This window comes from Sus scrofa, chromosome 13, assembly GCF_000003025.6.
Source record: "Sus scrofa isolate TJ Tabasco breed Duroc chromosome 13, Sscrofa11.1, whole genome shotgun sequence".
Lineage (NCBI taxonomy): Eukaryota > Metazoa > Chordata > Mammalia > Artiodactyla > Suidae > Sus > Sus scrofa.
The window spans coordinates 4,115,094-4,140,100 of NC_010455.5; the positions used below are offsets into that span (position 1 = coordinate 4,115,094).

The 25,007-nt window shown below is 44.4% G+C and overlaps 1 protein-coding gene across 2 annotated transcripts in view; it reads left to right on the top strand.

Annotated features, from left to right (window-relative positions):
* The window catches only part of PLCL2 (phospholipase C like 2), a 209,345-nt gene that overhangs the window by 122,864 nt on the left and 61,474 nt on the right, over window positions 1–25,007 (top strand). For both annotated transcript variants that reach the window (XM_021069677.1, XM_021069678.1), the window contains exons 3-4: window positions 394–2,880; window positions 5,540–5,743. In XM_021069677.1, the coding sequence (XP_020925336.1) occupies window positions 394–2,880; window positions 5,540–5,743 (2,691 nt within the window). The remainder of the gene's footprint in view (window positions 1–393; window positions 2,881–5,539; window positions 5,744–25,007) is intronic.

Here is a 25,007-nt window from a genome sequence, read left to right on the forward strand (position 1 = left end):
GCTAGTCCGATCTGTTAACCACTGAGCCACGACGGGAACTCCTTAATCATTTCTGAATGAGGAGTCTTGCATTTGCATTTTCCTCTGAGCCCTGCAAATTGTGTGGCCAATTCCCTGTGCAAGTTTTTATTGTGTATTACTGAAATTGTGTTTCTTGACTTGTGAATTGCAATTATTCAGTAATGATTTTTTTTAAACCTGTTTGTATTAGGCTGTAAATGCCAAGGCCACTTCTAAGCTTTAGTAGGGAATGAGTATCATTCTTATAGGACATACAGTAGGAAATCCTAAGAGTATGATTTTTTCCCAAGGAAATGAAATTTTTATTCCTAGTCTTGCACATAGGAACCCATGTTTGTGTAATTCTAAAGCACTCTTATTTTTTTCTCCTAGGATGGTACAAAACAAAAAAGAGAGCGGAAAAAGACGGTCTCCTTCAGCAGCATGCCCACAGAGAAGAAAATCAGCAGTGCAAGTGACTGTATCAATTCCATGGTGGAGGGTTCCGAACTCAAAAAGGTCCGCTCCAACTCTCGAATTTACCACAGGTATTTTTTGCTGGACGCCGACATGCAGAGCCTGAGGTGGGAACCATCCAAGAAGGATTCTGAGAAAGCCAAGATTGACATTAAGTCCATCAAGGAAGTGAGAACAGGAAAAAATACGGACATATTCCGCAGCAACGGCATTTCGGACCAGATATCTGAAGACTGTGCATTTTCAGTCATATACGGAGAGAATTATGAGTCACTCGATTTGGTTGCCAACTCTGCAGATGTGGCCAACATCTGGGTCACGGGACTGCGGTACCTAATTTCTTATGGAAAACACACACTTGATATGTTAGAAAGTAGCCAAGACAACATGAGGACTTCTTGGGTTTCACAAATGTTTAGTGAAATTGATGTAGATAACCTTGGACATGTAACGCTGTGCAATGCAGTGCAGTGTATCAGGAACCTCAATCCTGGTTTAAAAACTAGCAAAATTGAGCTGAAGTTCAAAGAATTGCACAAATCCAAGGACAAAGCTGGTACTGAAGTCACAAAGGAGGAATTTGTGGAGGTTTTCCATGAGCTTTGTACTAGACCTGAAATTTATTTCCTTTTAGTCCAGTTCTCAAGCAATAAAGAATTCCTCGACACCAAGGACCTTATGATGTTTCTTGAGGCAGAGCAGGGTGTGGCACATATAAATGAGGAAATAAGCCTTGAAATTATTCACAAATATGAGCCATCCAAAGAGGGTCAGGAAAAGGGCTGGCTTTCCATAGACGGGTTCACTAATTACCTGATGTCATCTGACTGTTATATATTTGATCCAGAGCATAAGAAGGTCTGTCAGGATATGAAGCAGCCCTTGTCTCATTATTTTATAAACTCATCCCATAACACATACTTAATAGAGGATCAGTTCCGGGGTCCCTCTGATATCACAGGGTACATCCGAGCTCTTAAAATGGGCTGCCGGAGTGTGGAATTAGACGTATGGGACGGGCCTGATAACGAGCCTGTGATTTACACGGGCCACACCATGACCTCGCAGATTGTTTTCCGCAGCGTCATCGACATTATTAACAAGTACGCATTCTTTGCTTCAGAGTACCCGCTCATCCTGTGTTTGGAAAATCACTGTTCTATTAAACAACAGAAGGTCATGGTCCAGCACATGAAGAAAATTTTAGGAGACAAGCTCTACACAACATCGCCCAACGTTGAGGAATCTTATCTGCCATCCCCAGATGTCCTGAAAGGAAAGATACTCATTAAAGCAAAGAAGCTTTCCTCCAGTTGCTCTGGCGTAGAGGGAGATGTTACCGACGAGGATGAAGGGGCCGAGATGTCCCAGAGGCTGGGCAAAGAGAATGCAGAGCAGCCCAACCTCGTCCCCATGAAGCGCTTCCAGCTCTGCAAAGAGCTGTCTGAGCTGGTGAGCATCTGTAAGTCGGTGCAGTTCAAGGAGTTCCAGGTGTCCTTTCAGGCTCAGAAGTACTGGGAAGTCTGCTCATTTAATGAAGTGCTCGCCAGCAAATATGCCAACGAGAACCCGGGGGACTTTGTCAATTACAACAAGCGCTTTCTGGCCAGAGTTTTCCCCAGCCCGATGAGAATTGACTCCAGCAACATGAACCCTCAAGATTTTTGGAAATGTGGTTGTCAGATTGTGGCCATGAACTTTCAGACCCCGGGCCTGATGATGGATCTGAACATCGGCTGGTTCAAGCAGAACGGGAACTGTGGGTACGTGCTCCGGCCAGCCATCATGAGGGAGGAGGTCTCTTTCTTCAGCGCCAACACCAAAGACTCCGTCCCGGGAGTCTCGCCCCAGCTCCTGCACATCAAGATCATCAGCGGGCAGAACTTCCCCAAACCCAAAGGATCAGGGGCCAAAGGCGATGTGGTGGATCCTTACGTCTACGTCGAAATCCACGGGATCCCAGCCGACTGTGCCGAACAGAGGACGAAAACCGTGCACCAGAATGGAGACGCCCCCATCTTCGACGAAAGCTTTGAGTTTCAGATCAACCTGCCGGAACTGGCTATGGTGCGCTTTGTGGTCCTGGACGACGACTACATCGGGGACGAATTTATTGGCCAGTACACGATTCCCTTTGAGTGTCTGCAGACGGGCTACCGCCACGTGCCACTGCAGTCTCTGACCGGGGAGGTCCTGGCGCATGCTTCTCTCTTTGTCCATGTGGCCATCACTAACCGGAGAGGAGGTGGGAAGCCTCACAAGAGGGGCCTCTCTGTGAGGAAAGGCAAGAAGTCCAGGGAATACGCGTCCTTGAGAACACTGTGGATTAAAACCGTGGACGAGGTGTTCAAGAATGCCCAGCCCCCAATTCGGGATGCCACAGACCTGAGGGAGAACATGCAGGTACGTGGGGAGCTAGGCCTCTATGTGTGTGGTTTATGAGTACGTTGGAGGGTTTCTTTAAACAGTAGTGTATTTGATCTTAAATACTTTGCAAATTCCAATTGGTTAAAATGTTTACCCCGATCTCATTTTTTTTTTTTTATCATATCAGTTTCCAAAACTGCAGTTGGTATTGAACACATTGATGACATAGCAGAATAAGCCAGCCTCGCTGCTGTGTCATTCACCATATCCTGGGCCTTGTTAACTCCTACGGGACAGTCCCTTGTCTTCTCTAAAAGTTTGCCAGGGACGCTCTGGTACTTCTGAATATTCCTTGGCCAAGACACAAACTGACAGCCTCTCAAAGTAATAGGACACATCGCAGTCTTTTCTTGCGGAGCTGTGGTGCTGGGGGAAATAGCCCTTAAACCAGCCAGCGTATTTGTATATTGAGCCTCCTCTTGACTTTAGAACACAGCTAATTGTTTAAGTAAAAGACATATGCTGCCTGAGTCTGTTAGACGTCTAAGAGAATAATTACATCTAAACCACATAGTGGCTAAAAGCAATCAGGATTCCATATGTAATTATGTGTTGTCTGCATGACCAGCAGGATACTGGGGCCATGAGCAATGCAGAGTGAGGCAGCAAGGGCTACCTCCCCCACACCCTGGCCCCAGCCTGTCCCCATGTGTGATCATCATTCGGTGTGTTTAAAAACAAAAAGCCAAAGATACATATACACACACTCACTGTATATTTCCTTCTTTCTATGATAAGCAGAAAGCCAGAAGCAAGTAAAATAAAAAGACTTTCCCGCAATGGAGCAATTTTATATTTTGTCTCAAAGCCAAAGCTTAACCAACACGGAGGGCATTTGCCCCTTTCTGAGGGTGCTGCGTTTGGTGGACCTCAGGTCTGAGCAGGCCACCCCATCCCTGCCCTACAGGTGCTGTCATGCCCGGGGAGCTTGACCATCATCCCTCCAGGGCCCTGTGCTTGCGCTGAACTCAGAGGCAGCCACGCTGTGTGGTGAGCACCTGCCGCCCAGAGGCAGCTGGGCTGGCGATGCAGCAGGGGGCAGACGGGGCACCTTAGTTCAGGGCAGACAGCGAGAAGGGGCAGTGGACAGTGAGTAGGAGAATAAACAAATGGGACAAGAGCAGGTGAAGAAGAAATCACGGGGTGCAGTGGAGTGGCTGGTGCCCCCTTAGAGCTCTCAGTAAAGATTCATTGTTACACGCAGTCAACCTCCAAGTGACTTTGAACAAAATGAGGCATAGCTTCATGCCCATGTTTAAAGCAATAGTAATAAAAAACCATGTTTAAAATTAAGGTGCTCCTCATTTCCAAGGCCTGGGGTATTTGAGAGCAGTAGGCGCAGGCCTTGAAGGGCCTGGATCCCTCCCCTCTGGCTGCCAGGCACAGCCCGGGGCAGGATCCAGGTGTGCCTGGAGTAACTCAACGTTTCGGTTCGCATGTTCCTGTTCTTGTAGCACATTAAGAGCATAGGCCTCATTCTCAGGTGACTTCAGGTAAAATCCTGACCCCTTGGCCTCCTAGCTGTGACCTCAGTTCAAACCACAGAGAGGCTGCAACTGAGGCTCAGCTGCCTCACACACACCTGACTGGTTGAGATGGTCAGATGAGGTTATGTGGAATTCGTAGGCCTCATCCCAGGTGCTCAGAGGATGCTGACTCGTGGCATTTTCTCAGGGTGGAATGGTTCCCTTTCATGGGCATTTCCATTTACTTTATTTTTTGCTTCTTTTTTTTAGGGCCGTACCTGGGGCATATGGAGGTTCCCAGGCTAGGGGTCGAATCAGAGCTGTAGCCACCGGTCTATACCACAGCTACACCAATGCCAGATCCGAGCGTCATCTGCGGTCTATACCACAGCTCATGGCAATGCTGGATCCTTACTGCACTGAGCGAGGCCAGGGATGGAACCTGCTTCCTTATGGATGCTAGTCAGATTTGTTAACCGCTGAGCCACGACGGGAACTCTCTTCAATGAGAGAGTTGGCACATCTCAGGTATTTAGAAAAAAGGGGCCTTGAGAGTGGGGGGTGGGGTGGGGGTAGAGAAGCGCCGAGATCAGTGGAGATGGGACCAGGGGAAGGGGAGGCCGAGTTACCCATGATCTCCCACCGGGCGGACCTCTGCAGAAACCACAGCCTCCTCCTTGCTCCTTTAGCTGTGGAACTAAACGGTGAAAACGGGTGAGAGAGATTTAGGTTTCTACCTCGACAATACTCCTCTCTTTATTGGATGGCGGCATATTTGATACTTATTTTAAACCTGATTTTTTTTTCTTAATCTTTACTTTTGAATGCAGAAGCCTTTTTTGTTTTGTTTTGTTTGCTCATAATTACATATCAGCACCAGCGCTGCCACGAACTTTGATCTGAAAAGAGGCTCTGCCCTTCAGAAGAATTTAACTTATTTGCCTTTTCTGTACTTTTGATAACTTGGTATTACCAGTGTCTCTAACTGTGTTTACTTTGGAGGAGAGCTGTTTTTCCCAGGGTAAGATAATTATTCAACGTCTGTCATAACATGGCTAATAACTGTTGTGTGGGCAGTCTAAGGATAGCCAGGTATATGGGGTACAATATCCACGAGAAATGGAGCCCCTGGTGAATCACATGGCGCCTCCTTTCTTTGCATGGAGCAGAATGCCGTCGTGTCTTTCAAGGAGCTGTGCGGCCTCTCGTCCGTGGCCAACCTCATGCAGTGCATGCTGGCGGTGTCTCCCCGCTTCCTGGGACCCGATAACACGCCCCTGGTGGTCCTGAATCTCAGCGAGCAGTACCCCACGATGGAGTTGCAGGGAATCGTGCCCGAGGTGCTGAAGAAGATCGTGACGACTTACGACATGGTAAGTTGGCTCTTTGCAGTAGAGCCTGGGGTGGGGAGGATTGTCTGAGGGTGCTAGCCCCGATGTGCTGAGGTGCTGAGGGGCTCTGGCTAAGACATGCTTTCGCCGTTTTGGAAAAGTGATTCCCCTGACCTTGCTGCATTCGAAAGACTTCAGTGTTATGTTGTTGCTGGTTTAGAAAGCAAAATTCAGATGCTCGTCTTGGTTGGACTGAATAGGAGTTAGCTTTTCAAGAATATATCTGAATTGATTTCTGAAGCAGGTGCTATATTCCGCACAGATCTAGTAAGGAATTTTTAAATCTTTCCCTGCAACCAGCCGTTGATTCACTTCTTTTTGTTTTCATTTTCCGAACTGGTAAAGGTGAGAAATTTAATTGTTCCCTATGCCAAGGACACAGCCAAAAAATAAATAAATAAGTAAAAATACTCTTCCCCCCATGCTTTTTAGGGCCTCACCTGTGGCATATGGAAGTTCCCAGACTAGGGTTGAATCAGAGCTGCAGCTGCTGGCCTACGCCACAGCCACAGCAATGTGGCATCCCAACAAGTCTGTGACCTAAACCAAAGCTCATCGCAACACTGGATTCTTAACTCTCTGAGCAAGAACAGGAATCAAACCCACATCCTCATAGATACTAGTCAGGTTCTTAACCCACTGAGCCACGATGGGAACTCCCAGTGAAATAAATTTTGAATACCATCAGAGGCAGGTGCTTCCACCACGTGACCACTCTCAGTGATGCTTTCTTTCCTTACAGCAGCTGCTCTGAGATGCCTGTAATTGGTAATCAGTTTAGCCTTAATGCGGAATCCTCAGGATACCTAGAATATTGCATTTTTGCACTTAAGGTCTATCTTGCATCTTCTTAATTGCATCCTGTTCTTGCTGTACTTTGTGGTTTTTCATGGCTCTAAGGGAACGCTGTTGGTGGGTGAACAACAGCGTTCCAAGCTCACAGAGTAGTTGAAGCTGTCAGGATGGGTGGTGAGGGCTGACAGGTCCCCTCCTGAGGTCAGAGTTTAGGGTGGAGTTGGACACTCCCTTCCCAGGTGGGCGAGGCTTGTCACCTGATAGGTTCCGTGTGCTCAGAGGTAAGAGGCCTCACTCACCAGCTCATCTACAGTAAGAGCATGAGCTAAGACCACAAATCACGAAGCTGCTTCTGATGCAGCCTGCTGTGGTCTAAGACAAATCAGGATTGGCATCGTAAAGCTTAGTAGAAGTGTTTCTTACCATTCTATAAATTGGTGTGAAAGCTGCAATTCAGAGGGATTTATACAGTTTAAAGGAAAGAAAAAAATGCTTTAAGTCAGCATTTCCCACAGTGTGTTTCTTAGGATGTTAATAAGTGTCACATGGGAGAACGGGTTCCATGTTGAAGTAATTTAGGGAAATACTGGTTTGAGCAAAGTTCATCAGATGTGTTCACTCTAGGACTGCTTAAGGCCTTTTACTTGCTGGCAGTGACTTCCCAAAGGTAATGGACATACTTGGCTTGACCATGGGGTACTAGTTTCAAAACCAAAAGTTTAGAAGGATTTTTGTTCTTCATCTTTTTCACTTCTGGGCCTTACCCACCCAAATCTTTGGGTGCATAAGATGTGGAAGTTCAAGTGAGGAGAATGTGTTTTTTGTTTTTTGGTTTTTTTTCCTTTTTCTGTCTTTCTTTTCCCCAGTTTTATTGAGAAATAATGGACATCCATGTATAAGTTTGGTTTGATATTGTGAAATGACTAACACAGTAGATTTATACAGATGCAGTTTAGAAAAGAGAAGAAAAGAAAAAATGTTGTGATGAGAGCTCTTAGGATTTACTCTTAACAGCTTTCCTGTATATCAGTCACCATGCTGTATACATTATGTCTCTCGTACTTACTTATCTTATAATTGGAAATTTCTACTTTTCTACGTTATGCTCTTCCTTCCATTCTCCCTCTCTCCACCTCTACCTCTGATAACCATAAGTCTGATATCTTTTCCCTGAGTTGGTTTTTTGCTTTGGCTTTGCTTTTGTAGCTTCCATGTTTAAGTGAGGTTATACAATATTTGCCTTTTTCACTTAGCATAATACCTTCAAGGTTCCTCTGTCTTTTGGCAAATGGTAGGAATTCCTCAGGGTTTTTTTAATGACTGAATAATATGCCATTGTGTATCTATCTCACAACTTTTTTTTCTCTTTATTTTTTTATTATGTAAATTTATTTTCTTTTTATAGTGATTTTTATTTTTTCCATTATAGTTGGTTTATAGTGTTCTGTCATTTCTACTGTACAGCAAAGTGACCCAGACACACACTCACACACACACACACACATACACATTCTTTCTTGCCTTATCCTCCATCATGTTCCATCATAAGTGACTGGATATAGTCTTTTTTATTTTTTTACTATAGTATAGTTGTTTTACAGTATTGTGCCAGTTTCTGCTGTACAGCAGAATGACTCAGTTATAGATATATATATTCTTTTAAAATATTCTTTTCCATCATGGTCTATCCCAGAAGATTGCCTATAGTTCCCTGTGCTATACAGTAGAACCTTATTGTTTATCCATTCTGAATGTAATAGTTTGCATCTTATAACACCCAATCCCATCCCATCCCTTCCTGCTTTAGCAACAAGTCTGTTCTCCGTGTCTGTGGGTCTGTTTCTGTTTTGTGAATAGTTTCATGTGCCATATTTTAGATTCCACATACGAATGATATCATATGGTATTTGTCTTTATCTTTCTGACTTACTTCACTTACTATAATTTCTAGTTGCATCCACGTGGCTGCAGATGGCATCATTTCATTCTTTTTTATGGCTGAGTAGTTATTCCATATATGTACCACATCTTCTTAATCCATTCATCTGTTGATGGACAATTTAGGTTGTTTCCATGTCTTGGCTATTGTAAATAGTGCTGCTATGAACATAGAGGTGCGTGTATCTTTTTAAATGAAGTTTTGTCTGGATATATGCCCTCCTGTCTTCTTTGGAGGAATGTCTATTTAGGTCTTCTGCCACTTTTTGATTGGGTTGTTTTTGTTGTTGTTGTTGTTGAGTTGTATGAGTCGTTTGTATATTTTTGAGATTAAGCTCTTGTTGGTTGCATCATTTGCAGATATTTTCTCCCAGTCTATAGGCTGTCTTTTCATTTTGTTTATGGTTTTCTTTGCTGTTCCAAAAGTTTGCAAGTTTGATTAGGTCCCATTTGCTTATTTTTGTTTTTATTTCTCTTGCCTTGAAAGAGTGACCTAATAAAACACTTGTACAGTTTATATCAGAAAATGTTTGGCCTGTCTTCTCTTCTAGGAGTTTTATGGGATCACATCTTGTGTTTAAGTCTTTAAGCCATTTTAAGTTTATTTTTGTGTATGGGGTGTTTCTCACACCTTCTTTATCCATTTCATAGACACTTGGGTTGTTTCCATGTCTTGGCTATTGTAAATAGTACTGCAGTGAACATTAGAATGCATGTATCTTTTTGAGTTAGTGTTTTTATTACCTCTGAATATATTCCCACAAGTGGATGTGCTGGATCATATGGTAGGTCTATTTTTAATTTTTTAGGATCTTCTATACTGTTTTCCCGAGTAATTATACCAATTTACATTCCTACCAATAATAAGAATGCAGTATTTTAAGTAGCTTATCAGTTCATTACTTAAAAAAAAAAAAAAAAGCAGTACTTGAGCTTTTTCCTAGGTCCCTACGCAACAGCCATACCTTGTAGTAAGTGCTAGTTGTTCCCTGCTCTTTCCAGCTTAGAGTTCGTGGTGATGTAAGAGAAATAAAGACTGAATATTGGACACAGCAGGTGAACTACAGGGAGTGACAGTCACCCTGAAGAGAGAAGGACAGCCAGGGCCAATGTGTCTGTAAATACCAGGGGTGGAGGGAGCACTGTGCTGGGTACTGGAGGGGCCACAAGGCCTCTGTCCTCAGGGAGCCTTTTAGTCCCATAGGAATGCAGCCAGGGAGCAAGACATAAGAAGCTTAAGCTGAGTTTCCTTTGAAGGGTTAAATGGAAAGATAGGAAAAGAGAGGGACAAGTGGAAAATTTGAAGAGCTCTTCCATGCTATCTGTGACTGAGGCTTGCTAGTTCCCAACTCTAAATTTTATGTGAAGAAGCCAAAAGAAATAGCTGATATTTGTAAATGCTTTTTAAACTTAAGCCACAGATAAGGGAGTTCTGTTGTGGCTCAGTGGAAAAGAATCCAACTAATATCCATGAGGATGCGGGTTTGATCCCTGGCCTCGATCAGTGGGTTGGGGATCTGGCATTACCATGAGCTGTGGTGTAGGTCATAGACACGGCTTGGATCAGGTGTTGCTGTGGCTGTGGAGTAGGCCAGCAGCTATAGCTCTGATTTGACCCCTAGCCTGGGAACTTCCATATGTTGCAGGTGTGGCCCTAAAAAGCAAAAAACAAAAACAGAACAAAACAAAACAAAATAGACTTAAGCCACATATAAAATCATTAGACATCTTGCAGACCTATGTCATTGACCAGCATCCTAGATAACTTACCCTCTTAGGTGTGTCACTGATCATGGAGTGACATTTCTCCATGATAACCTTTTAATAGGACCTTTCTGGGAATGAGGTGAGATGCCCCATGGAGGTGATAACTGGACAAGGGGCTGGGTACTGGGCGAGAGCAGGAGTTGGGATCATGACTGGGTTGACACCAAACCTTCACAGCACCCAGCACATGATGTGGCACAGGAGTCACTGGGCATCCTTTGGTTCCCTGCCCCTTGCTCTCCCCGGCCTGGAAGATGATAACACTTCTTAACTAGCTCTCATTTGCGTGTAAATTCATAATTGTCCTGTAGAAATGATAAGACAATGTCTTAGCTTCTTTAAATTTTTGAGGTCTTGACATTAATCTTACATAATTGACATAGCTGGGCTCCATTATACCTAGCTTTAGTGATGCGTTCTCTTTTTAATTCCACCTGATAAACTAAGCTGTAAAATGTTTAAAATTAAACTCAAATTTTAAATATTTGCATTTTTAAAATTGCCATGTTGCTACAGCAATATTATAACTCTTACAATATTTTACAGTCCGCTTTTTAAGTGACTCTCAAGTTGTAACAATTTATTTGAGCTAGCTAAAGGAGTACACTAAATATTGATGAACATGTCCTAAGGTCTTGGATAGCCTTCACTTTTGTAATGTTATATTGAGCTTAACTCAAAATTAACCTTAGGAATAAAATCTTGTTTCATTTTGTTGACTTCTCATTTATAGTTTGAAGACTCCAAATGAGAAGGAAGTTAAGGGTAGCTTGAGAAATCTGACCCCCACCCCCAAAAAGTCCTGTGTTGCTGCCAGTCTGCACTGCCGAAGCCTGGCTTCCAGTGAGGCCAGGATTATGGTATCTCCTCAGACACATATTTCTGCTATCAAGATTGTGATTACCTTTCAGTGCTTACATTCTTATTAATAAACGTGAATATCAGAAATATGCCATTGTCTTTGTGAAAAAGGAGAGAGCAGGGAGGGAGCTGATTATGGAACTGTGGACCACTTGTAAGCCAGTATGGAGGCTAGAAAAGAGGCCCAGGCTCAGGGTGGCCACACAGTATGATTTTCCTGGGATGAACCCTGCTTGTACCCCTGTTATCCCAGCATAATTATTAACAGCTCTCCCTTTAACTCTTTTTTTTTTTTTTTCACTTTTTAGGGCCACACCTGTGGCATATGGAGGTTCCCAGGCTAGGGGCTGAACTGGAGCTCTTGGTGCTGGCCTGTGGCACAGCCACATCAACAGCAGATCCAAGCTACATCTGCAACCTACACTACAGCTCATAGCAACGCCAGATCTTTAACCCAATGAGAAAGGCCAGGGATGGAACCCACATCCTCATGGATACTAGTCGGGTTCATTGTTGCTGAGCTATAACAGGAACTCCTAACTCTTATTTTGATAATTAGTTATGTGGGCACTCTGACTGTGGCCCTTAAGTTGTCCTAGTGGCTCTTGTGATTATCATCAACAAACAAGTCTTCAGAACTGACCAGATTGTGTTTTTTTTTAACCCTGTTTGTGGTCCCTTCTTGGATCCTGGAAGTGGTGAGGTTTGAGGCTGGGACCTAAAGGAAGGCGGGTGTCAAAGTCATTCAGGAGCAGAGGAAGAAGAGAGGTACAGACACCTTCCTGGACCAGGCAGGTGGGGGTGAAATAGGAACAGATTGGTCTGGGGAGAGGGAAGGACAGGGTGGGCAGACAAGGCTTTCCTTCCTGGGAGGAGTTTGCAGTTTAGCAGAAGCGATGGAAATGTATGCGTAGAAAGTGAAAGACGATAGGGAGAGATTTTAAAATATGTAAACAAATGATTTGGATGTTCACAGGAGAGAATGGTCAGTTTCAAGTTTAGGGATTTGGAAGACTTTAAGGAAATGTTGGCCTTCGAGCTGGACTTTCAAGAATGTGTCAGATATCAGCAGGTAGAGGTAAAGGGAGGAGACCATTGTCAGATGAGGTCATGGGGTGAAACACACTCAGAAGCCAGAAGCACGTGTTCTGGAAAATTCAAGTGTGGACCATGGCAGTTCTTGCACGTTTTTGAGCAGCAAAGGGTCGTGCTCAGAACTAGGAGAATGGACTATGAGAGGGCTGAGTCGAAAGAGAGCCAGAGGCCGCCGGCTGAGCGACTTTATCTTGCAGATGAGAAAATGAAAATGGCACGATGCCTCAAACTAATGGCAGAGCCAGGTTTAGAGCCGGAGTAGTCTGTTTGTCCAGTGTCTTTTTTTTCAATCCAGATCAGAAGAGGAGTCATGTATGGTGTGGAGATGAATAATGAATCTGTCAATGAAGCCTTGATAGCTCCAATAATCATAATCTGAAGTTTTGTTCCTGCGGGGCTCTTGAAGTCTTGGGTACCTTATTTCTAATTCTTGCTCCCCATGAAGGTGGAGAATGATTCATCTTGCGGACTTTGGTGTGTATTAAAAGGCAGATTCGGGAGTTCCCGCTGTGACACAGAGGAAACGAATCTGACTGGGAACCATGAGGTTCCTGGTTCGATCCCTGGTCTTGCTCAGTGGGTTAAGGATCCGGCATTGCTGTGAGCTGTGGTGTAGGCTGTAGATGCGGCTCGGAACTGGTGTTGCTGTGGCTGTGGCATAGGCTGGTGGCTACAGCTCCCAATTAGACCCCTGGTCTGGGAACCTCCATGTGGCGCTGGTGCAGCCCTGAAAAAGACAAAATAAATAAATAAATAAATAAATAAAAGGCTGATTCAATGAGCTTAAAATAAGGAAGACTCTTCAACAGAGTAAGTTTTTCTCAAAAGGAATATGATCATAAGTGTCTGGACTTTTACTTGAGAAAAAAAGACCCTTTAAATATTTTGCTTATGTGTAAATGAACTTGAGTGAGAATTAAGTATCACGATTATGTTTGTTGTCTTATGTGGGCTAAGGCTAGTTTAAAGGGGATTATGTGACCTGAGTAAGAGAGTCTGGTGGGTGGGTGGCTGGGCTCCTGAGAATGCTCTGCCAGGGCATTTCAGGACCACGCCTCCCTTCCTCTCCCGAAAATATGTAATAATTTTCATTCCTCATTTCGAACTGAAGCGATTTTAACCATCCCTTTAATGTGGATGAAAGAAACGATTCAGCTCCCTAGCTCCCTTTGCTTATGAGTTTCAGATTTACCGTCTGCTTTTGGCTTAAAGTTTTAAATATTTTATGAGATCTATACTAACACATAGAGACCAAGAAGTCAGCCTTCTTCCTCACAGAGATAAAACTTTGGAAGTTTAAATATTTTGTGAAATGTTACATATGAGGAAAGTTCTCTTGAAAACTTTTTCATTGGACCTTGAGGGCCGTATTCTCAGTGAAACAAGCCCAGCACAGAAAGACAAGCCCTGCGTGATTCCACTTATACGAGGCATCTGAAATAGTCAAATTCGTAAAATCAGAGACCAGAGTGGTTGTGACTGGGCCTGGGAAGAGGGGGAAGTGGGGAGTTACAAATCAGCAGGCACCAAGCTTCAGGTAAGTGAGATGGAGCAGTCCTAGCCATCTGTGTACAGCCTTGAACCTGTGGCTAACAGTGGTGTATTGTACACGTAATGTTTGTTAGGAAGATAGCTTTTAAAGTTCAGTGTCCTTATCACAATAAACATTTTTTAAAGAAAAAAAGTTCTTTCTTTGATTTTTTTTTTTTTTTTTTTTGTGTGTGTGTGTTTTTTGCTATTTCTTGGGCCGCTCCCGCGGCATATGGAGGTTCCCAGGCTAGGGGTCGAATCGGAGCTGTAGCTACGGCCTACGCCAGAGCCACAGCAACGCGGGATCCGAGCCGCATCTGCAACCTACACCACAGCTCACGGCAACACCAGATCCTTAACCCACTGAGCAAGGGCAGGGACCGAACCCGCAACCTCATGGTTCCTAGTCGGATTCGTTAACCACTGAGCCACGACGGAACTCCTCCTTGGTTTTCTTATTGATCCATGAACTTGTTCTCGTCATTGCAGTTCCTTTGTCTCTACTTTCTATTTGAAATTAATTAATGTGTTTCAATCTTTATAGCATCACAAAAACCTTGATTTTAATTGCCTTCACACTTAATTGAGAAAGCCTCCTCCAGGGACTTCATTAGGAGAGAACCGTGTTAAAAAAGAGGAAGGAACAAGATGCTTCGTCTGGGAGGATGCTCTTTGCTTAAGTTACTGAGCAGCTCCTTCTAACTCATTACTTTAACTATTTCTTAAATAAAACAATATCCCTGAAATAAAATAGGTGAACCCAAGGCCATTCCTTCCCTGGATATGTTGGCAGTCAGCATGCTGCATCAAGAGTGCTCTGCTTTGTGGTGTTGATGTGGTTCATGCGTTTGGCCATTGCGTACTGCAGGAAAGAGATAGCTCACACTTCACAATCGATGGAGCCTGCCCTGCCCATCTGGATGAAGCCAGAGATGATCTGTAATAAGGTTACTGTCGATCCCCATCCCCTCCGTGGCTCAGAACTTGACATTAAAAGCATCTTTTAATTGGAGGTGTTAGCTTTCTCCGTTTTCTATAACTGTCGAAAAATAGAGTATTATGCTTTGGGATAAGACTGAGCTACAAAAGAGAAAAAAAAAAAAAAGATTAGGGGAAGGTGGATGCATCCTGCTGCAGGGGAGGAGCAGAAACCCAAAGGCTCTAGTTTAATTCAGTGATGAGGGAGGTCCAGCCAATGACGTTTCCAAAAGCAGTTTCTCTGGAATCATTACAACCATACATACAGCTGACCCACGCAGAATGACCGCCACGCCTAAGGGAAGGGAAGAGAAACATCGAAAGGATAGGATGTGATGATGGCGTCACAAGTATCATCAGATCAGGTGTAGAGGCTGCCACTCAGCCATCAGAAGCGGGGAGACTGAGAAACTTCGGGAAGCTGATGCTTTAAGGTGTGATGTGGTGATCACACAACTGTATCTCTCATCCACTAGTTTTTTACACGTCTCCATAGAAACCATTGAGGAACACATATTTAGGAGCATTCTTACACACACACCCACCCCAACCCCAATACAGTTGGGAAAAAGTAGCATTTTGGGGGCTGGCCAATCCCCTTGGAGGAGACTTCAGCATTAGCAGTTTTATTACCAGTTAAATTTGATACCAGCTCCAAACTTTCTAGGAGAACAGTGATGCAGACTTTAATGGAGCCCCACATGTTGTCAGATGGTGTCTTCAAATGAGGAATGATAAACGGTTTTAAGTCAGCCACGGTATCATCTGACATACTAACAGTCTGATGTTTTTCAGTTCCTGGCTGAGGCAGGACACAGTAACTGAGGCACTGTCCAGCGGTCCTGGTAAATGAGAATGGGAGCCTGCTTTTGGCATCTCATCAGTTCTGGGGCTGGTTTCCTTTGAACCAAGCCACCTGGGGAGCTGTTATGGGGCTGTGGCTCAGGGCCAGGTGTTTGCTGGGGGTAGATTTCTACTGTTTTACTTCTCCCTTAGAGCCCCTTCTGTTGCTTTTTAAAGGGGCAGAACAAGATTGCTTATTTTTTGAACACATTCTTTCACTGAATCTGGTAGGAAGGTTGTATCAAATAGATCTGAACCCTAAAGCTCCAGAAAAGTTAGGGAACTTCTTTTCAAGCCTATGATTTATGCAGAAGAACATCACATAATTTTTGATAAAACCATGATCATTGAAGAGCTGTAGTCTTTTTTCTTCCTGTACAAGAGCGAAGGAATTGCTTCCCTGTTCCACTTTGAATATTGGATTTTGTTCTTGTATAATTCCTGAAAAGTTTAATTTTGATACATTCTCTTCTTGGCTAGAAATAATTCATTTTGTTTCCTCAGTGGCTAAAGGTACCTCTGTAGGTTCTTTGCTGAGTTCTTCTTTCTGTCAAGGGACCTACAGGATATTTTTTTAGAAGTACTGTGTGCATCTCTAAAATTCTGCACATTCTCTACCAATAATAGAGTCCCCTTGGTGGCTGTGGGCATCAGCGGCTTGTCAAAGGGGAGAAGAAGAACTTGGCTTCTTCATCCTAGTTTGTTCAGTCAACTTTCTATCCCCCTTAGATGCTGAATAAATAGAACTGAATCTCCTGGATGCAGTGGTGCTGGTGACTTTCCATTTCTGTGGCTGTTACCCCCTCCAGCCCATCATCACCACAGGGCTGTGAGGCAGAGTTTGGGTTCAGCCTGCATACTCGGCTCAGATGGGAAAGGAAGTGTAGGTCTCCCAGTTCTCTCAGGGGCAGGTAGGGGGTCCCTCAATTTTAGTTCCGTTGCATAAACTTGATCCATTGCCTTAATTCACATTGTCCATTTTGGATTGTGCTTGCTCTGCTTCTTAGGTAAAATGCCCAGTCTCTCAGACTTTCTTTTCCCTTATCTCCTTTAAGAGGGGCCACAAGTTGCCTGGTGAGGGTTTGGTTGCAGAATTCTCCTTCTGTGTCCTTACCAAGGAATGTCTTCCTAAAGCTCACCCCCTGCTGTGTACCTTGGGGCTGATCCCCGAAGTTCAGGGGTTTCCTTGCTCCATCTCCAGGTCCCAAGGCTCCATGAGGCGGGTTCCCAGCATTCCCTGCACTGCTCCTTCCCTCCTGCATTCTAGGGCTGCACAGCCTTGGCCTGACCTTGGTCCCTGGAGGGACTTCTCCTCTACCCTGGGGTGAAGCTCTGGGTCTCCATGGGTTGTTTCTTGATATGTTCAATAATTTAGAAAATAGTTTTTCTTGACATATCCTGACTTTCAAGCCTTTCATTTCGGTGGGAACCCAAATAAACCTCTAATTTGACCTTTAAAACTGAGAAGTGTCTTTGTTTTTACAAGATAGCTGCTTTTCACCCAGGCTCTGAAACTCGGTGTTTGAGTGGGTGGTGGAAAGCCCCCAGGGCAAAATGGTTTATAAACTATGGCAACATATCTGGGGAAAAAAGACAGCTTTACACTCTCCCGTCACACCTCCCACTGCTGTCATATCCAGCTCTCAGCGTTTACCTCCCCATGGCACTGTGTCTTCTGGATTTTCCCAGAAAGACAAATGTCCAAAAATATCTGAGAGAGAGAGAGAGAGAGAAACAAACCCTGGGTGTTACAGGGAGGCGCCAGAAGGTCGAGTAAGAAGTGCGATGTGCCAACTTTAAGAATGAGAAATTGTGTTATGATCATCAAGAAAAATGGAATCTGTCACCTTTACTATTGTTGTTAGGTGAATAACATCCTTCTTAGAGCATCTTGGGAAAGGTTAGACTGATGAAGAATTTATGTTAAGCCTAGTAATTGCCAAGAGAGGAAAAAAGGGAGGAAATAACTTTAGGGACATGTGCCTCATGCATATGTAAACACTTGTAGCAACTGAGGTTTTCCAGATCAAAATTTCTGATTTTCTCATGATACGTGCATCCAACACTGTTAATAATATACCGCCCTTCTTAAAAGAGAATGTTTTTACAACATTTAGGATTTGTTTGACATCTTGAAGTTCGAGATCACTGTTGTGGTGTCCACAGTGTGGTACTGTCGTAGAAATCCTTTCTAAACAGAAAGGTGATGTTCAAAGAGAGGAAGGACCGAGGTGGCTTTCAGTATGTGATAGATAATTTGTCTTCGTGCAGCTTGTGAGTTCCAAATCCTTTCAGTTCCACAAAAGTCAAGATTGGCTGAACTAGAACCTGCCCTTCACGGCTCACTGATGCATTCAGCCTGCTTCCCGCCTCTGCCTGAGGGCTCTCTGGCTTGCTTTGGCCTTGGACCCAGAGGGGAACTGTGTCTATCCTTGACCCTCTGACCTGTGTGTTGAAACAGAGGCACTGTGCCAGCCCTTACCTTGAGAGACCAGTGAGTTCCTCTCCATTGCTTGCAGAGACCTGGGACAGAAACCTTGGAGGGCTCCAGGTGTGGCCTCCATTCTGAAAATCCAGTGCTTTCTGGGCCACACCCCATTGCTGTTTAACTTAGTTTGCCTCAGGTGGTGGTTTCTAACCAGGTGGGTGATGTGAAGCCAGCACCTGGGAAGGGGCCTGCCTTTGCCACCTGAGCTTTAGTTGGCCCTGCTGTCCAGTCCTTGTGGGGTTCGGAACATTCTCCAGCCAGTTAAGGGGGGCTGTTTTGCCAGAGTAATAACTTTAATAGTGCTGGCTTCAAAGTGCTGGCTACCATTAACCAGTAAGAATCACACATGTGAACTTTTCTCTAGAAGTATTTTTCTTTCGTCAAAGACTCCTCAGAAAGATGAATTGTTTAGGAAGTCCCTTTGTGGCTCAGCAGGTTAAGTATCCTGTGGCGCAGGTTGCAGCTATGGTGCGGGTTTGATCCCTAGCCTCGAAACATGCCCCCCCCCGCCAAAAAAAAGATGAGTTGTTAAATATTTCGTTGTGCCCTATTGTAGTCCATATTCAGGATGGAATTTAGAAAGGATGTAAGCCACAGTGATGGTAGAATGTTATTGTTTGGAGTTCTGGATGTTCTGATAGCATCCCCTGACTTTGTAAATGCAAGATCCACTCATCAGAGATTAACTTGATTCATTGACACCCATGCTTGTGTAGGTTAGAGCAGCAAATACTTTTCCATTGAGAAATTTGATAGTGTTGTGGGTCCCACGGGGAGGTGATGGAAAGATTAAATTACTCAGATACCTCTAGAAGGTTGTTAGTGGTGTTGCAAAGATTGGTTTGTAAGTGCAGTGAGGAGCCCATCTGGTTTTGTGGGCACATACTCTTTGGATGTGCAGTCACATGGTAGAAGGCAGCTCTCTAAGAAATGGGATTTTTTTTTTTTTTTTTTTTTGTCCTTTTAGGGCTGCACCTGCAACCTATGGAGGTTCCCAGGTTAGGGGTCATATTGGAGCTAAAGCTGCTGGCCTACACCACAGCCACTGCAATGCCAGATCCAAGCCACATCTATGACCTACACCACAGCTCATGGCAACACTGCATGGCCAGGGATCGAACCTATGTTCTCATGGATGCTAGTCAGATTCATTTCCACTGAGCCACAGTGGGAACTCCAGAAATGGGATCATTTGGATGGATTCTGCTCCACAAAAAAAAAAAAAAAGAAGAAGCTATCAGAATAACCACTTTATGTGAACAATCACGTATTTCAGAATTTATTTGAGTACTAAATGTAATTGTTGGCCCTTCCTTGGGCCACCTTCTAGTACCACTTCTTGGCAGTAGGGTATACTCATTTATGACCTTTTTATCCTATCTGTTATAACCCTAGTCGTGACCTGGAAAAAAATTTTACGGTGTTTTCCTTTCGTCTTTTGAATAATGAGGCAGTGGTGATTTTCCCCTGCAGCGAGATGTAGTGTGTCAGTAACATTTGGCGCTTTCTATGCTTTAAGCCTGTATTTTGTTGATATGTTACGTTTGACCTCAAGTTTATAGGGAAATAAAATTCAGCACTGCCTGCGGATTCATTATTTCTTGTTTTTGTGTAGGTGGGAGGGCACACCCGGGCCTCGCCAAGCTTCTCTAATCAGCACACGTCCGGGGGCGACTCCCCACCACATGCATAACTGCTGTGTCAGTGGGGCCTGCAGGAACCGTCCCTCGTTATTCTATTTTAACAGCTCCTGGTTTTCGTTCTCTTCCTTATATCCCCCCAGATGGCTGTGAAATAATTAATGCCACTCACCCCACTGAAATAACCACCTTTGACATCAGAAATCTGATTTTATTGCGACACGAATTTATCAGGAATAAAAATAGCACTTAATCATGGTTTTAAAGTCTTCTCTAACTTAATTAAGGCATTTAAAATTCTGAACCATAAGAAAATTACTCTCACAGTAAACTCAGTGGGTGGACAATATGATGTGTTAGAAGTTAAGTTTTAACTCCACAAGCTTAATTATCAATTAACTTAAAAATAGCATGCTAAGGAGTTTAACATTTATTCCAGACTCCATTCAGAATTAGTCACATCTTTAGGGCTTAATGTTATAGATTTTTATATGGAGATTTTATATAGGAGAGCCTTTCTCTACTTGTGGGAATCTTCACAGATTTTCTTTGAAATCAATGTTGATCGTTTTCTTTATAATTATTACACTTCTACACTGGAGAGAGATGAAATGGAGCAGTAGTGTTAGTTATGTCATCATATGGCACAAAATCATGTTAGTTTTAAATAATCACTTACCTGGTGCCAAAAGTAAAAAAAAAAAAAAAAAAAAAAAAAAATCTGTGAGTAGAAATGGTTGTTTTGAGTATTTAGCTAAATGTAACCAAGTTGACAGCTACTAGTTTTCAATTGATTTCCTAAAACTAAGTTCTAGCTTTGTTATAAATCTGTGAAAGTCTTTGACCAGTGTTACAGTTCTCTGTAACCAAATGTTTCCTTTGTTTACCTGTAACATACTTATCCTTTTAGAATACTAACTGCACTTGATTTTTCAGGTGCTTTTCTAAAATGCATGCAGCGTCCCAAACTACATTCTCTTGAACACTTTCAGTCCAGTATCACCAAACAATGTGTCCTGTGACATTTTAGAACAGGGGTTGGGCAATGCTGGCCTGTGGGCAGGCCTGGCTCTACCTGTTTTTGAATGGCCTGCAAGCTAAGAATGGTACTTACGTGTTAAATGGTTGAAAAAAAATTAAAATTCGTGGCATGTAAAATTCATGAAATTAAAGCCTCAGTGCCATAGGGAAGTTTTGGTAGAGCCCAGCCGTCACATTCTCTGTGACTGGTTTCACAGGTAACATCAGAGAGGAGCAGCAGCCTAAAGTTTGTACTATCCGCTCCTTTACAGAAAACGTTTGCCAACCTGATGGGGGAGTTCCTGCTGTGGCTCAGCAATAACAAACATGACTAGTATTCATCAGGACTTAAGTTTGATTCCTGGCCCTGCTCAGCGGCTTAAAGATCCTGCATTGCCCTGAGCTGCTGTGTAGGTCACAGATTCAGCTCCGATCCTGTGTTACTGTGGCTCCAATTAGACCCCTAGCCTGGGAACTTCCATGTGCTGTACCTGGGGCCCTAAATAGACCAAACAAAGAAACCCTAAGGAATTTTCCCTGATCCTGTTTTTTTTGTTTTGTTTTGTTTTTTTGTTTGTTTGTTTTTTGTTTTTTTTGCTTTTTAGGGCCACACCCATGGTGTTTGGGAGTTCCCAGGCTAGGAGTCAAATTGGAGCCACAGCTCACACAGCCACAGCAACCCTAGATCCAGGCTGCATCTGTGACCTATACCACCTGCTCACGGCAATGCAGGATCCTTAACCCACTCAGTGAGGCTAGATATTGAACCTGCATCCTCATGGATACTAGTTGGGTTCATTAACTGCTTTTTTTCTTTCTTTTCTTTCTTTTCATCTTTCTTTCTTTTTTTTTTTTTTTTTTTTTTTGGTGTGTGTGTTTTTACTTAGGGTATTTTGATGCACTGGTTTCCAGATTCACTTTGGCTAGCTTAAATTATGACTTTAAAAGTTTCTCCTTCCCTCCCTTCCTTCTTTCTTTTCTTCCTTCCTTCCCTCCCTCCCTCTTTCTCTCCTTCTTTCTCACTCAGTGCATTTTGAATGTTGATCTGTAGAAGATTACAGTACTTGTGCCATATCCCCTGGAACTCCTGTCCTGGAAGAGGCACTGGATCCCTAAGATACTACTTACTAACATTTGGCCATCAGAACTCAAAGTGCTAGAGGTGGGAACTAAGAGAGGAAACTAGTTTACTCTGAAAATGCACGTTTACTCCCATTTCTTATAGTGCTCATGAAGAAAGCATGCTATTCCAGCAGAAAATGGTGACAGTCAACCAGAATTTTGTGTTATAATCCAGTGAAATCTGTAACCGACTTACCTCACGCGTATTTAGTGAGACATGCAATCTGATTGCTCTACCTAGGGACTGAAGCACTAAAAATGAACTAAGAGTTGAGTTTAAGTCATGCTCCTTTTCTCAGTCCAATCAAGCATCTTTCCTTAGGGGAGGGTGCGGGGGTGGGGTGGGAGGGCGGGCAGAGAAAGAGGAATTGGGTGGGGACAGAGGCAGGCTCTGCATCTCTTCTGAAAAACTTCTGGTTTCCTCTTACCTCCCTTAAGGCAGTGGGGAGGACTTTCTCTGCAATTATAAAATCTAGGCCATGCTTACCGTGTTCTATTTAAAGCTGTGTCCTATGGGAAGGGGTTAAATTAGAAAAGGTGCTGGGAATGGAGCCTCTTTCCCACAGGGGAAGGGGAGGCCTCTAGATTTAAACACTCTGCTGGTTTGTTTGGTTTGGTTTAGTTTGGTTTGGTCTTTTTGTCTTTTCCAGGGCTGCACCCACAGCATATGGAGGTTCCCAGGCTAGGGGTCCACCTGGAGCTGTGGCCCCTGGCCTACACCACAGCCATAGCAATGCAGAATCTGAGCCATGTCTGTGACCTACACCACAGCTCATGGCAACACTGGATCCTTAACTCACTGAACGAGGCCAGAGATGGAACCTGCACCCTCATGGCTTGTTAACCGCTGAGCCATCATGGGAACTCCTACTGGGCTGTTCTTCATGCTCTTTGCTTCTTTCTTACACACATCACAACCTATAATTACACTTTCACTGGTTTGATTCATTTTTTTAAGGTACCTCTGTCTCCCACCCCAAATCTGAGCTCCATATGTGTCAGAGCTCAGCCATATGTGTCCGACTTACCACTGTGTTTTCACATCAGAGGGCAGCACTCAAAATATATTTTTGAATGACTGACTGTGACCTTGATTGAGGGACACAGATATCAGGTGTCCTTCCTTCCCTATGTCTGTGTCCTGGCATGCCTACATCTCCCCAAACTTGACTGACTTACATGCACACAGAAAGCCTTCCTTGGGAGGGTTAGGTTTGGGGCTGGCCAGGGCTGGAGGCTGGAGCGGTTGCCCTTCTGGTCTCAGTGCCAGAGGGTTGCACCAGTGTCCATCCAAAGGCAGTGAGTGACACCTGAGCTGGTCCAGGAAGAGGAGGAGGCCTGAGGTTCCTGGGCAGCTTCAGGTGTTTGTGGGAAGGCTGGGGCTGGAGGCCAGACCTAGAACTGGGAGGTGGGAGGAGGGAGTGCTTCCAGACCGTTGGCGTGTTCCTCAGTTCCTCAGAGTCTCCCATCCCTTTACCAGAGGACTCTTTGCCCTGTCTGACATGCCCTACCTAAAGATTCAAATGCCCGAAGGAGAAAATACAGCTGAGTGAGGAATGGAGGAGAGAGGAGGAGGCCAGGCAGGAGAGCGGCTTGATTCTGGGAAGCCCCTGTAGGTGGGGACATGGTTCACCAGTAAACTGCAGTATTTTATGATTTTCCGTAGCCTGCTCAGAAGCTGCCTGCTGCATGAGCTGGTAGGTGGGCAGGGCTCCTGAATGCTGGACAACCATCCTCCCTCAACGCCCACCCCCCATCTCCAGCACTTGCTAGCCCTGATGCTCCCCACACTCCTGTGCTCCTGAGGGGCGAAACCCAGACCCCGCACACAAACCCACGGGCTGTGGGTTTATGTGCAAGGCTTCGTCCTGGTCCTCTCGCCTGCCACCGAAAACCGACTCCCAGGGCACTCCCAGTGCCCGACGCAAGATGTGTCCTGGTGTGTTTGGCCAAGGACACATCTCATTGAGCACAGCTGTGAGTTCACACAGACCCAGGCAGGTGTGCATGGGTGTGAGCACATGTGCATAGTATCGTTCTTGCCTAGAGACATTGGGACTAGCTGCTGGGGGAGGAAGGAGGACCCTCCCAGCACGTGGGAAGCAGGTGGGGGGGGGGGTAGGAGGGCTGTTCAAGCAAAGAACACGGGCCCTGAGGGTGGGAAGTCCCTGCTCTAGTGCCTACTCTGTGACCAGGCACATCACTTCATCTGTAAAATTGGCACAATCTCGCCGCCTCAGAGGGGCTGAGATCGCATGTAACTGGCCCAGAGCATAAACAGTAGTCCCCGTCACATCAGCGTGAGTTTTCAGAGGCTAGCACCAGGCAGCCCTCAATGCTGTAAGACCTGTCTGTGTATATTTTAGCATCACACAAACCTGAGAGCAGCAGCTTTGCTGTTTATGAAGACAGGGTTACTCCACTTCATAAAGGCAGGTGGAAAGTTGCAAAGTGAAAAGCAGAAGGTTAGGCTTCCCACCACCTTACTAGGGCAGTTAGTTGCCTCTTTCCTGGGAAAGGGGAAGATGGAGGAGCACATGAGTTCTGTGGTCAGCACCAGAAAGGACACTTGGGTTTGTACCATAAATGTTGTAGTAGCCGGTCAACTGGTTCTTGCTCTTCTAGCTATGCTAGTCCGGATACTGTAGACTCTTCACTGTGCTCAAAAATATTGCTCTTCATTACACAGGAATCTCCAGTTGCTTTTCCCTGTTAACTAACATCTATACTTAGCTAACACAGACCTGAGAGAAACTAATGACACCTTACAGTAAGAGTATGATTGGATTACTGTCTGTTAATTAGGAGTTTCTAAATCACCTTGATCCCCCTTGGAGAAAAGGCTTGATATAAGTAGATGGTAATAAACGTGGTACTCTGTTTAATTCAAATTGTATCTTTTGAAATTTAATTAATTTGGTAATAATAGTTTAAACGAGCATGTCAAAACTAAACGGTCCTTGGTGACTTGAAAGTAATATATAGCATCCAGAAGTTCCTACTACAGTCTCCGGAAGTAGCTTGCTCGCTGAGTAATTGGCTGTAAGGAGCTTGAGTTCCCCTTTCTTCCCACAGGGATGCTTAGTCTAGCTTTAAAATTCTCACCGGTTCTGGGAGACACTCCCCTGCATCCCAAACTCCTTATCTTAAAAACCCTCAAGACCGAGGG